At 44.0% G+C, this 16,632-nt stretch overlaps 1 protein-coding gene across 11 annotated transcripts in view; it reads right to left on the bottom strand.

Moving 5' to 3' along the window:
- spega (striated muscle enriched protein kinase a) overlaps positions 1-14,542 on the bottom strand; it is a 64,537-nt gene extending 49,995 nt beyond the window's left edge. For 7 of the 11 annotated variants that reach the window (XM_020042376.3, XM_020042377.3, XM_020042380.3 and 4 more), the window contains exon 1: positions 13,566-14,541. In XM_020042376.3, coding sequence (XP_019897935.3) covers positions 13,566-13,965 — 400 coding nt within the window. In that variant the 5' untranslated portion in view covers positions 13,966-14,541. Of the gene's footprint in view, positions 1-1,934; positions 2,056-13,565 lie in introns of all 11 variants that reach the window. The other 4 variants (XM_020042381.3, XM_020042382.3, XM_034289652.1 and 1 more) reach the window with 3 other exon arrangements.
- Positions 14,543-16,632: the final 2,090 nt, after the last annotated feature.

The raw sequence follows: 16,632 nt of genomic DNA, 5'->3' as shown, positions 1-16,632 counted from the left end.
ACTTATCCCACGACACCAAGGAGGCGTTGGGACCTGTTTGGATTTTGAATATGAAGAAAGAAAACACATTTCCATTACACACCAACACACTTTGACACCAGCAGTGTGTACGTGTGGAACAAGATAAATGGAGGTGTCCTGATTTTCAGCTTTTGTCACCTAACAGATGACACCAACACAGCCTTCTAAATAAAACTAACAGTTAATCATTCATGTTGCCCTGAAGATTCTACTAGACCAAGTGTTCATTTATGGTTTTACATTCTACCAGAGTTATATCCTTCTACTGTAGAAGACATTTCATTGTTGTGTGAGTCACACCCAGTAGAAATACATCGTGTGATAGAGACCCATGTCCATTTGACGGATGTAGAGGCATCTCTGTGCTGCCGGCCTCAGAAACCCGATCCTATCACCTAATCCAGGCCCTCCAAACCTCACACCCTGAAGCAGAACTAGAGAGAACAAACATAAACATGACAGGACAAACACTGAGGCCCCTCATCTCTTACTACAGGGTGACATTTTGTACAGATCTAGAATCAGCTGTCTTTTCTCCAGGCCTAGCCTTAACCATTAGTGGGCGGAAACTGGCCAAAGATCATTGCTTGGAAAACCATTTTGTCTGTTCAGGATGTCTTGGAATTTCTCCTTCAATTATACCAATCACACTGGCATTTAGAATCTCAGCTTACCTTAAAAAGTCAGTGTTTGATTTGCCTAAATAAAACATGGTGGTCCGTGACCGTGGATTACATTCACGGAATGTAATGTGATTTACCGTCACACAGATGCCTCTAGCTACCTTATCTCATTCTCGGGGCCTGCTTTATGTCAGACACACAACCGGCCAGGGGACTAGGTTGATAGGAAACAGATGAGAGAGGAGGTCAGAGATAGAGAGAGACAGAGGAAGACGGTGGGATGGAGAGAAACGGAGTGAGAAAGATCCTGTGAGATACACTTGGGTTACTCTGCCTTTAGTATGAACTAAAATTAGGAAACACTCACCACGCGACCGGACAGTCAAGACGAACTGATATAAACTACTAACAGACAACTGGGGTTCAATGGGGGCTGACCCCCCCCTCCCCCTCTGCGGGAGAGAACATATTTACTACAACCCATGGCTGGGAATGACGCAGTCTTGCAACGTTGTCCTGTTAAACAATGTACTACCTAATAATTCCAGTAATTAGATAGTCCTTTTATGTATACAATGCCGAGTCAATTTGCTCAGCGTCTGCAGATAGTTGGAAAATAGAAAATAGACTGTCCTCAGAGGGAATGAGCTTGCGTATCTAGTTGTCATCATCAGGGAGAAACTATTCATAGCCTGCTGATGAGTATTGGTTTGCACTGGAAGCCTGTGTCAGCCTGTCGACACCTGTTAGGTTCGCAACATCCTGGTCCCAAACTGTAATAAAAAAAGGAAGGATAGGACAAGGAAATACTTACATTTCAATATCGTATAATTAAGTATTAGTTTACTGGGAGGCAACAGAGAAACAAATGTCCCGTGTTGACTTTTGTGTGGCTTGATATTCCCATAAACCAACCTTCTTTACTTCATTCTAGGTGCCAGTAAGCGCAAAACATCCAACTGGTGGCAAATGTCAAGCAATAAGCCTGGAGGAGGTATTGTATATGGCCAGTGTACAAATGCTAATAGCTGCTCTTAAGTACAACAGAACCCAGATTTGCCAGAACCCTTAGCCCAGGCTTATTGATCACGCACCACAAACGTGCAGGTGTTTTACTGTCATCATAAACCAGTTACTGATGCAATTAGAGCAGTAAAAAGTGATGTCATAACTGTGGTAGACGGTTCAGGTAGCACAGTTTACCGCCAGTCAGCTTCAGGGTTCGAACCGCTGGGTTGACAATAAGAAAACACCAACACAGATCCATACGATTAGAGTTCTCACACTCACCTTTGGGTTTGTTTCTCCTGAGGCCAGTAACACCGTCCCTCACACTTCTCAAAGCCTTACGAGCATCCACATACTCTTTCTTCAGCATGGCTCCAGCTGATCGATTCTTGCTGTCTTCCCTCTGTCTGAACTCCCAAATTACAATCAAATTGCTATCTTAACCTTCTTCCTGGTTTTAGACTCAATTCATGGGGGTTGTGAAGCCAAGGGATGTCTGCTTCTCCTTAGCTGGAATGTTTAGCCCAACACGGTGGAGGCAAAGATGATGAGAACCTTAAGATGGCTTCTCCTCCTACCCATTCCAGACATCCTGTGTTCTTCATGGCCAGGGCTGGGACATTTTCCTTAAGATGGCTGCCTTGGCGCAGAAATCTCTCAGGCCCTTTCCCTCTTTCTCTCTCACACTCTCTCTCTCTCTCTTTTCCCGTCACCCTTGACTCCAACACAACACCAACGAGCCCGGCGGTCTATTTCGAGAGGGGTATTGTAGACACCCTGCTACCCCTCCTCTGTACCCCCGCGTTGGAGCTGCCCCGTGTAATAGGGAGATTACAGACAAGGCCGCGACGACCTTAGCCGTCCTGCCTTCTTCTCGTTCTGGTTGGATTGACTGAGAGAGCCCCTACTGCTGATACATTGGCTTCAGGTCTTAACATACAGTATCCTCTGGAGGAAAAAAAATCCTCACATAAATATTGAGCTTTGTTGTATTCCCTAGAAACGAAAGGCAATTAATTAAATGCTCATTAATAGAGATGTTTCTGGAAACACTGTATTTTCATTTCCAATATAAGTGACAGCAACATCAGACAGTGACATTATTTTCAAATAATTCCTATTGCAGTGCGTCGCAAAAAGATGTGAAACAACCAAAGCAAACTGCAGATGCATCTCATGATTTAATGTAGTCGTAGCATGCTAGGAATATAGGATCTGATATTTAATACATTATTTAGCAAATCTTTAGGAGTGCCAATCATTTTGTAAATTATAATAAATTATTAAACAAAATCTGTTTTTCAGTTTTTTACATTTGTTATAGTGTCATTTTAGGATTTGTTTTACTTATTTTATACACTTTTTACCTCATCTTTATCAAGAGTGCCAATCATTCTGAGGTGATTTTGTGTGCACGTCGCTGATGCATTCAAACAGAATCTGAAATCAATGAAAAAGTGAGAGGCATAACACAACATTGTGAGTGTAAGCTGTTTACTGTTTTGACAGCCAGAGTCTACGGCAAAGGCATTGCTGTCAGCCATGTAGAACTTGAAAAAGCTGTTCAAAAAAGAGATGAACTTTGGAATGATGAATCAAAAACAGTACCAATATGGTGGACTACATTATATTCTAAATCTGAACAGGATGATTCACCACCATGTCTCTTGTCACTAAACCTGTCTCATGCTTGACACTATAACATTTTGGAAATGGCCACCAAATGCCGGAGGGCACTTACTATATGAGTCTAGGACATACAGTAGAGCTATAAATGTGCAGTAGATATATTCTTGTCATGGTGTAGTTAAATTACAGTAGAGTTAATTTTAGCATTGCTTGCTACAGTGCCCTCCACAAATATTGGGACCCTTGGTAAAAATGGGTGAAACGGTCTGTGTTATTTTTTTTCCTGTTTGTTCTTAAAGTTTTTCATTCGAAGAACTCCCAAAAATCTAACGTTTAATTTAAGTAATATGATTGAAAGAAAGAAATGTTAAATAAATGAGACAAATATTTTTCTCTAAGACGTGTGCCACAATTATTTGCACCCCTAGAAATTAATATGAGTGAAAGGTTAACTTAAGTATATTTCCATTCATATTTTATGTTTTTAGGTTCAGCTGTGTGATTAGGAACGCTTAAGTGTTAAGCCATGACTTCTTGCTTCACTGGGTATAAATATGAGGTGACACACAGGCCAAATTTCCAATATCCATCCGTCACTATGGGTAAGATCCGAGAATACGGTTATGATGTGGAAAAAAGATTGTTGAGCTGCACATATCAGGAACAAGAAAATAGCTGAACGGTTGAAAATGCTAATTTTCACTATCAGGGCAATTATCAGGAAGTGTAAAGTAACTGGAGATAATAACAATAGGCCTGAAATAGGATGTGTTTCTATATTGACACACATTGAGGAGGATGATTTGAGTGGCCAAAAAATCTCCAAGGATCACAGTTGGAGAATTTCAGATTAGTTGAATCTTGGGGTCAGAAACTCTCCAAAATTACAATCAGACGCCACCTACATAATCACAAGTTGTTTGTGGTTGCCATAAAAACCCTTTGATGTCATCAAACAACAAACTCGTGCCTACAGTTTGCCAAACATTACTGGAACTTTAAATGGAACCGGTTTCTATGGTAAGATGAGAACTAAATAGAGCTTTTTTTCAAACCAACACCAGAGGTCAGTTTGGCATGGACAGAAAGATAGCCATGCAGAAAAGTGCCTCATCCCTATTGCAAATTATGGTGGTGTATATTTGATGTTGTGGGCTGTTTTTCTTCCATAGGCCCTGGTTCAAGCACCAGCAGATATTAAATAAAAACCTCACCGCCTCAGTCAGCTTAAAGTGGACCATGGTTGGATCTTCCAGCAGGACAATGATTCAAAGCACATCTCAAAAGCAACACAAAAATAGTTCACTGACCACAGAAACCAGTTTTGCCATGGCCATCCCAGTCCCCTGACCTAAACCCTATAGAAAACCTGTGGGATGAGCTCAAGAGAGTCCGCAGAATCTGAAGGATCTGGAGAGATTCGGTATGGAGGAATGATCTCAGATCCCTCGCAATGTGTTCTCCAACCTCTTACGCATTGTAGGTGAAGATTTAGAGCCATTATATTGGCATAGGGAGAATGTACAAAGTATTAAATGAAGGTCTGACAGTAATTGTGGCACACATATGTTTGAGAAAAAGTTTTTATGATAAAAATGTAGTTTTCTTTCAAATGTATTACTTTAATTAAAGGTTTGATTTTTGTTAATATTTTGAAAAAACAATAAAGACTTTTTCACCACCCGTTTTACTCACATTTACCAAGGGAGCCAACAAGAATGGAAGGCACTGTACACAAAACCACAGACTTAATAAGGAAACCAGATTGAATGGTCACCATATTTGGCGTAAACAAATATAGTTGTGTCTAGTACTGTCTAGGAGCCGGATAAGTTAAACAGGGGTATCCATGTACTGTAACATTCTGATTTTCCTCCATGATCAATACAACCCTGTTTCCAAAAAAGTTGGGACGCTGTGTAAAATTTAAAAACAGAATGCAATGATGTGGATAGGACAAAATAGGACAAGGACAACATAGCAAATGTTGAAACTAAGAAAGGTAATAGTTTTTGGAAAAACATGTGCCCATTTTGAAAAAAAATTGGAACAGGGGCATGTTTACCACTGTGTTGCATTACCTCTTCTTCGGTTGTCCCAATGTGCTTCAAGACCGCAACCATTTTGCTAGTGCCAAAACAGTCGACTCCATCTAGCCTGAATGACTTCCGACCTGTCGCACCCCCACAATCATGAAGTGCTTTGAAAGACTAGTTCTGGCCCACCATAAGTCCTGCCTCCCCCCAACACTGGATCCCTACCAGTTTGCCTACCGGTCTAATTGCTCTACAGAGGACGCCATCTCCACAGCTTTTTTACTCTGCCCTGACCCACCTGGTCTAAACCAACACCTATGTCAGAATGCTATTCATAGAATTTAGCTCAGCATTCAACACGGTCATCCATCCTAGGCTGGTCAACAAACTCCATGACCTAGGGATCAGCCTTTCTCTCCGTAACTGGACTTTGGACTTCCTATCCACAGGTCTGATTAGTGACAATGACGAGTCAGCCTACAGGGAAGAGGTCAAGCGCCTGGCGGCATGGTGCGCTGATAACAACCTGGTCCTCAAAGCAAAGAAAACCAAGGAGCTCATTGTGGATTACAGGAAGTCTAAAGGCTGCAGTCACGCCCCAGTTCTCATCAATGGCACTGAGGTGGAGCGTGTCCAGCTTTAAATTCCTGTGTGTCCACTTCTCCAAGGACATCTCCTGGGCCATCAACTCCTCAGCCCTGGTCAAAAAGGTACTGCAGCACCTGTACTTTTTGAGGAGCCTGAAGAAGGCCCGCCTGTCCTCCAAGATCCTTGTGGACTTTTACAGCTGCACAATCCAGAGCATTCTGACTAACTGTGCCACAGTGTAATTTTGCGGTCGCTCTGTAGCTGACCAAATGGCCCTGCAAAGCCCTGGTGGTGAAAACAGCCCAGCACATCACTGATGCCCATCTCCCAGCCATTGTAGACCTCCAGCAAAAGCAATGTCTGCACAGGGCGCATCATCAGGGACACTTCACACCCATGCCACAAACTGTTTGCTCTCCTACCATCAGGCAGGCGATACAGGTCTCTTCGTTCCCGCACCAGCAGGCTCAGGAACAGTTTCTTTCCATCTACTGTAACCCTGCTGAACTCTGTGACCCATCACTAACCACACCCCCCACCTCTCAGGGTCCTTGTTGCACTACTCCCTATGTGCTACTCTGATACTTCCTTGCTATGTCTGATAATGGACATTTTCAATAGGCTCTGTGCACAAGCGTATGGATGAACTTCCGCTTTAGCCAGATGTCGGCATATCAGTTTCCGGTTTACTTTAGGCGATCAGTTTTTAGTAGATGTCTCCAAGACCTGCCTAAAATAAGCATTAGTGATGTCCATCGAATTGTTGATGCCTGGTCCGCTGCTCCAACAAGCAAGCGGAACAAGGGATTCAAACACTACGTATCGAGTTATCTGCACAAATACGAGGGTAAGTAGTTTACTGTGGTGTAAGCTAGTTAGCGACGTGTTCGTTTTTAGTGTAGTATTAGGCAGGATAATAGAACGCATAAAAAGTCACCCCAGCCTCAAAAACAGAAAAAGAACGCTGGCTGAGCTGGAACGCTAGTGCGTCCCCATAGCAAGTGAATTGAAACGAACTTTCGTTTAGCCTCTTCTAACCTGAATTAAGCTTATAATTCTATAGCCTCAAAAAAGCACCAAAACAGGTCTCCTCTTTTATTTTACTACTGTAACCTCATTTCACAACGAAACTGAAAAATAACAACTGGCATAGGAAGTAAACATCTGGGCCTATATGGTATTAATTGCGCTTAAACCTGCGTTACGTGGAAGTATATAAAATAATCGCCTTTTCAAACTATTTCTAGTCTATTGAATGGTCATTGAATGGCGCAAGCCATATTTTATTAAAAAGAGGACATTCTCCTGATTAAAATGATGCCCCACTTGAAACTTAAATGAGTCACGTACATTATATTACTACAGCATCACTCATCTTGTTGTGAGTTTAGGTGTTTACTAATGCAGATGAGTATTAGTAAGTAAACCGGAAACTGCAATGCCGACTTCTAGACAAAAGCGGAAGTTCGTTACTACGCTGGTGCACAGAGCCTATTGTTACAGGTATGTGTCTACCTCAGGAACCTCACTGTTGCTATCCCTGCTTTTCAGTTGCACATGCACCTTGCACATTCAATTTACCTCTTTGCACACCTAGAATTGCAATCGTACTAGCATTTTCTTTTACAGTTGTTACATAAACATGTCCACTTCAGTGACCTCACTGCTGCTATCGCTGCATCCCATTTGCACATGGTACCTTACTCCTTCAATTTACATCAACTGCTAGAATGCCATTTGCACATGCACAACTATTATCCCACTTGTAACATACCTAATACTTGTACATTTTCTGCCCTTCTCTATTTGCCTTAACTACACATTTAGTATTGCCATTTGTACTGCATTTGCATTCATTGCACATCTATACAATCCACTTGTAATATACATATACTTAATACTTGTACATTTTCTGCCCTTCTCTATTTGCCTTAACTACACATTTAGCATTGCCATTTGTACTGCATTTGCATTCATTGCACATCAATACAAAGTAATATACATATACTTAATACTTGTAAATTTTCTGCCCTCCTCTATTTGCACTTCTGGTGAGATGCTAACTGCATTTCACTGTACTTATACTTGTTCAAGGACAATAAAGTTGAATCTATTATAATCTTTTAACAATACTCCGTAAGCGTTTGGAAACTGAGGTGACCAATTGCTGTACTTTTCTATGTGAAATGTCTTCCCATTCATGCTTGATATATGATTTCAGCTGCTCAACAGTTCGGAGTCTCCTTTGTCGTATTTTTTGTTTCATTATGCGCCAAATGTTTTCAATGGGTGACAGGTCTGGACTGCAGGCAGGCCAGTTTAGCACCCTGGACCTTTTACTACGGAGCCATGCAGTACCGCCTGAGGGCCCAAAGATCACGGCCATCCACTATTGGTTTTCGGCATTGTCTTTTGCGTACAGAGATTTCTCTGGATTCTCCGGGAACGTTATTCTTAAATTGTTGCACTATTTGTCTGCAGTCTTTCACCCAGTGATGAAACCCTCCCCATCTTTACTTCTGAAAGACTTCTGAAAAACTTTTCCAGTCTTTTGTTGCCCCGTCCCAGCTTTTTTGAAACGTGTTGCTGGCATAAAATTCAAAGTTACCATATATTTTTCAAGAAACAATAACATTTCTCAGTTTCAACATTTGATATTTGGTCTTTGTACTATTTTCTATTCTAGTTTCAAAATCACAAATCATGTTAATTGGGGTACATATTTTAAATTGTAGTAATTCAAATTATTTCAAGATAATTTCAATAATAAAATAAGCAAGGTTTGACGGTGAGGTGACGGACAGCTCCGTCATCTCCCGCTTTTCCTGGTTTCCAGTTATTCACGAACTCACCCACGAACTCACCCTTCCAGTTATTCACGACTCATTCATTGTCTTGTCTCCAATCATCACTCACACCAGGTCCCAATTAAGTCATCAGTATGTGTTTAAATGTTTCTCCTCTGCTCCCCTCACTTGTCGGTTGTTGTTCCCTGTCTACGTATGTTTCACGGCAGTGGTGAGCGTTTAGTTTAGTTTAAGCCTTTGTTTTCATTCAGTTTAAGTACTCTGTGTTTATTTTACATTAAAATATTACATTGAATCCCGCTCTGCCTGCGCCTGGTTCCTCCTCTCCATCACTACACAACTGTGACACAAGGATACCAAACGCATCCAACTCCTTCTGGCAGTGGATCATTTTAACTCACTGTAAACAACTGTACCTCCGACAGTCTGTCAGACTTCTTCAGTTTGGAGATTACACCTCTCTGGTTGTTTCATCACTGAAGGCTGCGCTTGGTGGTCAGAGTTGGAGGTCAGGGTTGGAAGTGGTGGTCAGGGTTGGAGGTGGTGGTCAGGGTTGGAGGTGGTGGTCAGGTTTGGAGGTGGTGGTCAGGTTTGGAAGTGGTGGTCAGGATTGGAGGTGGTGGTCAGGGTTGGAGGTGGTGGTCAGGGTTGGAGGTGGTGGTCAGGGTTGGAAGTGGTGGTCAGGGTTGGAAGTGGTAGTCAGGGTTGGAGGTCAGGCTGGTGTAGTTCAATTTAAATTCCAGTGAATTCAAGAATTCCAAATCAAATATTTTCTATACTTTGCCTTCATAAAAAAATGAATTGGAATTTCAGTGTACTTCCTGAATTGAGTGGAATTAAAATGGATTTGCACCGACCTGAGTGATGGTGAACTTCAAGAAAGGCTCCCAACCCCCACCCCTTATGATTTAGGGATCAGCTGTCAGTTTAGCAAAATCGTTCAAATTCCCAGAGTCCATCGTCTCCAACAATCTCAGGTTGGAGGAAAACATTGCAAGTGATTACAAAGAAGTTGCAGCTTCCAAAATAATAAAAAATCTCCCAGTTTCTCCTGACCTGGTTCTACGCAACAATCCATCCTCCATCACCGCATGCCATGTTTTGTACGATCTGCAGAAAAATAATCTGTCTGCAACCGGCCATTCATGGAGGTCCTACGTGACTCCAGAGTTAGAAAGCCTGCAGGTAAAATCATCGCTGATGCCTCCCACCCTGGTCATCCGCTGTACCAGATAATCATTACGACAGCTATATACAGTGCCCTTCAGAATGATTTGCCCCCTCTAGATAAGCAGAAATGGTTATGAAAGAAATATCATTATTTTATCATTTTGATCTTGCACTCAAAATATGAGAGAAACGGAAGATTTGATTGAGGTAAAATATTGGGAAAGTTAAAGATTTATCTTTTTCATAAAAGACTTTGTCACAGTTATTGGCAATGGCAACCCTGTGAACAAAATCGAAAACAAGTACTTATTTGCAGTAAATCATATAAATCAATGAATCGACACATCAGGGACCGGTGCACTTGCAGAAGAAAGTCATTGAGGAACACTAGTTCAATAATTTGGAGTGAAAATGATCTGGCATTTGGGTCAGGGTTAGAGCAGGTCGTTGTTTTACATAGAGCCAGGTGTTTTGGTTCTTTGGTCATGCATCGCCTGGCTCTGTGAATAACCCTGTGTCAAGTCACTGAGTCAGTGGTGTAAGCCAATACTCTACTGAGACCGATGTGATGTGCCAAAAGTCACAGACGGACGCGGTGGTGAGGGCGGCACACGTAGCGCTGCCCAACCATATGGCCGGCGTAGTCGACTGACTTCTTAAAGGGCCGGTCGCAAGATGGCTCAGAAGGTCAAAGTGTGACACAGAAAGAAATGAAGAACACGGCTAAAAAACTGGGTGTGAACGAAGACGGATAGACCCACATACACACACACAGGCACACACACATATCCAGAAATGTCCTCTGTTACTAGAATAATCGCCTACCCGTTCCACCCTAATACACCCTCTCCCTCCCTCACCCATCTTTCTGTCTCACTCCCTCCCTCCATATCACTCTCTCTCTCTTTCGTCATGGTGACTGTGATTGAGTGCGTGACTGTCCATGGTCTCGGCCCGACTGAGGGACGGTATGTGTGATGTGTACTTTTGCAACAGGAGAGGGCGACGGAATCCACGCATCCCTGGAACACAAGGGCCCTGCCACATACCACACCATAAATAAAGCCCGGCCGAGAGGAGGGGAGAGAGGGAAAGAATGAAGGAGACCAAGGGAGAAACGCAGAGGTTTGGAAATGGATAAATATAGGACAAAAAAATTGGAGGTCTGGTGTAGTGAGGGGGATTTGAAATGGGCAATTGGAACTTGTTGAAATTGGAGAGATGGAGGACAGAGAGGTGAAATGGACAGGGTTGTTATTTCTCACCATGGTTGACGAACACCATTGCATTCAGTCATTCAGCAGACGTTTTTACCCAGAGGGACTTGCACCGAGTCAGAGTCTGGCTATGCGGAAATGTTCTTAGGCATGTGCAAAGGTTTCTAGTGGATATAGGTGGTTTGGAAAAGGGGAGTGGGAGGAGGGAGGGAGGGAGGGAGGGAGGGGAAAGAGACGGAAAGGGTGAAAGGAGGAGGTGCTGAGTGATCTGACAGCTGCTTGCTGCGTGTGCGGTCATGGCGGGAGATTTCACCAGAGGAGAGGGAGACACAGCGGACTGGCGAGGAGGCCAACAACACCACTGAGGGGACGGCAGGGAGGTGGCAGAGGGAGGGAGAACGGCAGGAACGGCAAGAAAAGGAGGTGCTGGTCAGAGACTCAAGAAAAAGGCTCAAAGTGTCATTGATGGGAGAGGAAAAATGAGAGGGGGCGTTTTTCCTCTGAAAAGAGAGAGGAGGCAAACTGAGAAGAGGGGAGACTGAGAAAAAAAAGACGTCCTCTGACAGAGGCCAGCAGTAACAGTGAAAGGGGTTTAGGAATAGAGAAAGAGAAAGAAAAGGGAGATATGGGAGAAGGGGGAGGGAAGGTGATAAGGCAGAGATTATCTGGAGAAGGCTAAAGCCATCCTGGAAATGAGCAGATAGGGGTGAGGAGAAAGGCGGGAAGGAGGGAATCAATAAACAAGAATGAGAGAGAGATCAAGAGAGGTGGGAGAAATGATTAAAGCACGAGGAGGAAAGGGCAGATGGAGAGAGATGAAGGAGGAGGGATGGGGAGAGGGTGGAGAGGAGAGGAGACACAGATGGAGAGAGATGAAGGAGGAGGGATGGGGAGAGGGTGGAGAGGAGAGGAGACAGAAGGAGAGAGATGAAGGAGGAGGGATGGGGAGAGGGTGGAGAGGAGAGGAGACACAGAAGGAGAGAGATGAAGGAGGAGGGATGGGGAGAGGGTGGAGAGGAGAGGAGACACAGATGGAGAGAGATGAAGGAGGAGGGATGGGGAGAGGGTGGAGAGGAGAGGAGACACAGATGGAGAGAGATGAAGGAGGAGGGATGGGGAGAGGGTGGAGAGGAGATACAGATGGAGAGGATGAGCGAGATGAGAGCGGAGGGAGTTAAAGAGAGCTCCGCGTCTAGCCTTTCAAAAAGGTACATTCATCTCCCCCAGACTTCACCTGACTGTCTGGTAGTGCAAATTTATGCCGTCACTCCTCCCACCCTGAGCAAAGCAGCCCCAGAGCATTCTAATTATAGCTAGTATCTCATGAAATAATGGGAACAAGGCAGTGCTTTCGACTTAATAGCACACAAAAGCGTGTAAAGAAAACGCTAAATGTCACTATCGTTGCTTTCCCTTTGATAACGTCATCTTACAATTGGCCTTGCGTCCCGAATGGCTCCCAGGACCCTAAAGAGTGCACTTATTTTGACCTGGGCCCTCAGGACCCATAAGCTTCTAGTTAAACTTAGTGAACCAGAGGAAGTGTGTCGCAGGGCAGTGGTTTGGAGTCCAGTTACGACTGTGTCTTCTCTCATGACGTCGCTGCCCTTGTGACATGGAATCTAAGCTAATGGTACCACCGGTGGTAACAATACGCTCCGACAGCACCTTATGAAATGATCCGCTCTACAAAAGCCAAACAGAGCATTGAAATGAACAGATGTTATCGTAAATTAGCATTTGGGATAATTCGTGTGTAGCGGGTTGTGGAGTTAATCCTCTTTCCCTGCAATTCTTCATTGGTTTAAAAAAAAAAAAAGAAGCAAAAACGCAGAAGCATAAATTATCACTTGGCAACTGATAGTGAGGAAAAAGTGGTTCTCCAGGGATGTTCAGACAGAAACCACAAGGGTATATACTATACATATGTATGACTCTTACTGACTGGTGAATCACATGGCATTCTTCTGTTAATGGGACGGCAATGAGCCCGACATTTCTGAGGGCATGTCCAACTGTAACTGAGACCACCTCCATTGTGAAATATACCACTGTCTGATACAGTGTCATTCACTTGCAGATTCCCAGTGCCAGGGTCACAAGGTCAAGTGTTCAGTTGTACTAACAGAACACGGTGACAGATTAAGCAGGCCGTCGCACCGACCCCACCCGAAGAACTACGTCTTCATTTAGACAGGGGAGTCAAACTTAACCTCAACCCTCAACAGACAGGAACAGCGGGACGAGGCGTTACGAGTACATTTAAGAAGAGCAAGGGTTGAATGAATGTGTGGGGGCACTTTCGCTAATATCACTCCTTCGCTTACCGTGCACCTGTGAAATAATAGATTGACAGCTTTCCTCTTAGATTTATACAGATTACGGAGGGTAGGTTTTACTACGCAACAACCACGGATTGGTTATGACATTGTACCAACGTTCCCCCCAACATTCCCCCAACATTACCATCCCCCAGGTCCATGACGGCGAGCAGGGCGCAGCTCCGGGCGTCCCCCAGGCTGTTGCTTGCCATGCAGGTATAGAGGCCCGCATCGCTGGGCTTGCAGTCCCTGATCCACAGACCCCCGGCGTCGTGCTCCTTGGACTGGGCCAGGGGTTCCTCGTTATGGTACCACCGGAGAGAAGGGGCAGGGTGCCCCGCCACAGACACCCTCAAACGGATATCACAACCCGTGCCCACCGCAGCTTTACGAAGCTTTCGCAGGAACACGGGTGGGGTGGGAACGGGATTCCCCGCGTCCAGGTCCTGGGCGACCGGGTCCTTGGTAACTCTGGCCCGTTTTGAAGGTATGACAGTACTCGGGTGGGTACCTGTTTCCGGAATATTCTTTGGATTGTTGCTCATGGTCCCGAATGTTCGGACACTTTGTGTTTAACCAGTGGCTGACTTTGCGATATTGTTTGCAGTTAATGAGTGGACAGAAAAATCCTTATTAAATACTCCATTGGTGGTTATACTCCATGGGCAGTTACAGGCAGCTCACAGCATTCCATTTTTATGCTGAACCTGTGATATGTTGAAGCAAATAAATTAATACTTTCAACTAGTGGACATCCACTTAGAGAAAAGCTAATCATATAAAGAACGTAGCCAAAGTTATCAAAAAGTACCTACCCTCCCTCCAAATAAATACCTTGCCAGGGACGTAATGTACAACATGCCTTTAACCAGTTATGAACCCCTTGTAATTAAGAAAACCACGCAATCCCTTTTCACATCCTCGCAAAGTCCAGCCACGGTAACAGGATCTGGGAAGCCAAATGTTTCTTCTGAATTCAATTACAAAAGTCGTTGTCTCTTGCCTGCCTGTCCTCCTGTTCACTGGAGCTTAAGTCCCCCCGGATCATCTAGACTTAGCGACCACCGCTGCAGCTCTTTGAAGGGGTTTGGGGCTCTGCTTTCACCCCACCGAAGAGGAGCGAGAGAGAGTAAAGAGAGCAAGGCAGAACGGGAGACAGGGAGAAAGAGATAGAGGGGGGAGAAAGATCTGGGGCTTTTTTTTCTCCCTTTTGACCTATGGAGGCTCCAATGTCACCACTCCGCTAGCTGGCTCTACTTCTTCTCGGGTGCACTCACTCACTCACTTTTCCAGGAGTTGAGCTCTCTCTCTCCACCCTCACTCGCCTCACTCCAGTCCCCTGGTAGGTGACAGTCAAGTATCCCCCAGCCTTGAAGTGACAGCTGCTTCCCAGATAGGTCACATGTTTTGTGCGCCCCTGCCTCTGACGCTATCACTCACACAAACATGCGCACAACAAAATGGGTGTGTGTGTGTGTGTGCTTGTTTGACAGTTTGATTAAATAGTAGCGCTGAAGGGAAAATATCAGCGTGTTCTGATTCATATGTCAAATATAGCAACGGGCATAGTAGCAAGAGCACATGTGTAGTAACCATTACTGGTATCTCAAAAGAGAAATGACAACTGAACTATACAATTTATGTTATATACTTGCTTCTTTAAGAACTCGACATAATTTTGTTTCGGATTACAGAATCACATTATGGTCTCGCCTGCATCTGTAAATTGTGCAGCTTGTGCACTAGTGGATTTATTACAGTAGGATGAAGATCTTGAGCACATGTATCTACTTGTCTGAGTACCTGTCTCTTTAGGTGACCTACCTACTCCTTGTCTATGCCAGATGTGAGACCTCACATGGAACTCAACTGGAATGTACTAAAGAGACAGGTATGCAGGCTTGCTACTGCTACTCTGTCTGCCTGGTCACCATGGAAACAGACTGCCATGGACTTCGGCAAAGACCATACTCTGATTTAGGCCTTAACGGTACATAAACAATGGTGTCAGTCTGTCACCAGTGGCATGGTCTATACACCTATTTGCAGTGTTGAGAAATTGTTCATATTTTTTTAAAACCTTTTAATTACTATTAAAAACCAGTGATTATTTGATGTGGTCCCACAACGCGCCAATTAGGGAGCCGCTGCTGTGACGATCGCGTTTATTTTCATGCAAAAGATGCATGACAACATTTGATCAATCACGTGATTTGGAAACAGCCCTCTGCCAGTTGGACAATATTGTGGTAAGACTACATTAAGTCGAGCCACGTTCGTAGTGTGGGTTTTTGCAGATGGTTCAAATTATATGTAGGTCTACAACATTGTTGGAACGGTTGTGCCTAGGCTGTTGGAGTGACTGTAGCAGAAGTTCAAATACTGTAGCGTAATATTTTCAAAATAACACGACAACGTTATTTTTGTGGGGAACTTAAACGTAGGCTACTGGCCATTTAATTACGCATTTAATAATTATAGACAACCAGATATTTCGTGCCTATAATTACCTTTATAGATCAGTTATTGCCATTCATAAAAAGTGTTTATAATGATGCTAAGGAGATTAATCGTGTTAATTGTGCCGTTTTGTTCCATTCCGGGACAAAAAAAAACCCATTCATTTCTTAGGGATGACAGCAAGAACAGCTGCTATTATCTCAAAGAACAAAATCATTAACTGCATAAGGTAAAGATGTGGACTTTTGTAGAAATTGGAGAAATAGAAAATAATATTCATAATTAATAACTTGCTTGTCAAGTAAATCCCTCTATCCCAACTTTTCAGGATTGTAAGGTATTCTTGCCTGGAGCAATCCCTGTCTCCAAAGTGACAGGTTACAGTTCAAGTCTCAGGTCTCCAGAGGGGAAACAGCCCAGCCTCAACTACATCTCTAAGCTCCAAGGAAAGCTCCTCTCACTGTGCTAAAACATATAAAACTGCTGACAGACAGCGCCCTTTAAATCCCCAAAACGGCTAAAGACCTCTGGGAGTCCATCATGTTTCTGGAGCCAAGCAACACCACTCTCTGCAGGACGATCCACAGGAAGATTGGTAATCCGGACTCGTCTCAGAGCGGCGTGCCATGCCCAGCACTGCCTCCGCAGACCTCACAGAGCCTGTCCCAGAGTACTGTGCGGCAGATGGTCAGCGGTGGCAGTCAGGCAGCTACCCAAAAGCCCAGGAAGCCCAAATGGGTCTTGAGGATCAG

This window comes from Esox lucius, chromosome 22 (genome assembly GCF_011004845.1).
Source record: "Esox lucius isolate fEsoLuc1 chromosome 22, fEsoLuc1.pri, whole genome shotgun sequence".
NCBI lineage: Eukaryota > Metazoa > Chordata > Actinopteri > Esociformes > Esocidae > Esox > Esox lucius.
The sequence above is the reverse complement of the archived record's forward strand: the minus strand, read 5'-3'. Positions and strand labels throughout refer to the sequence as shown.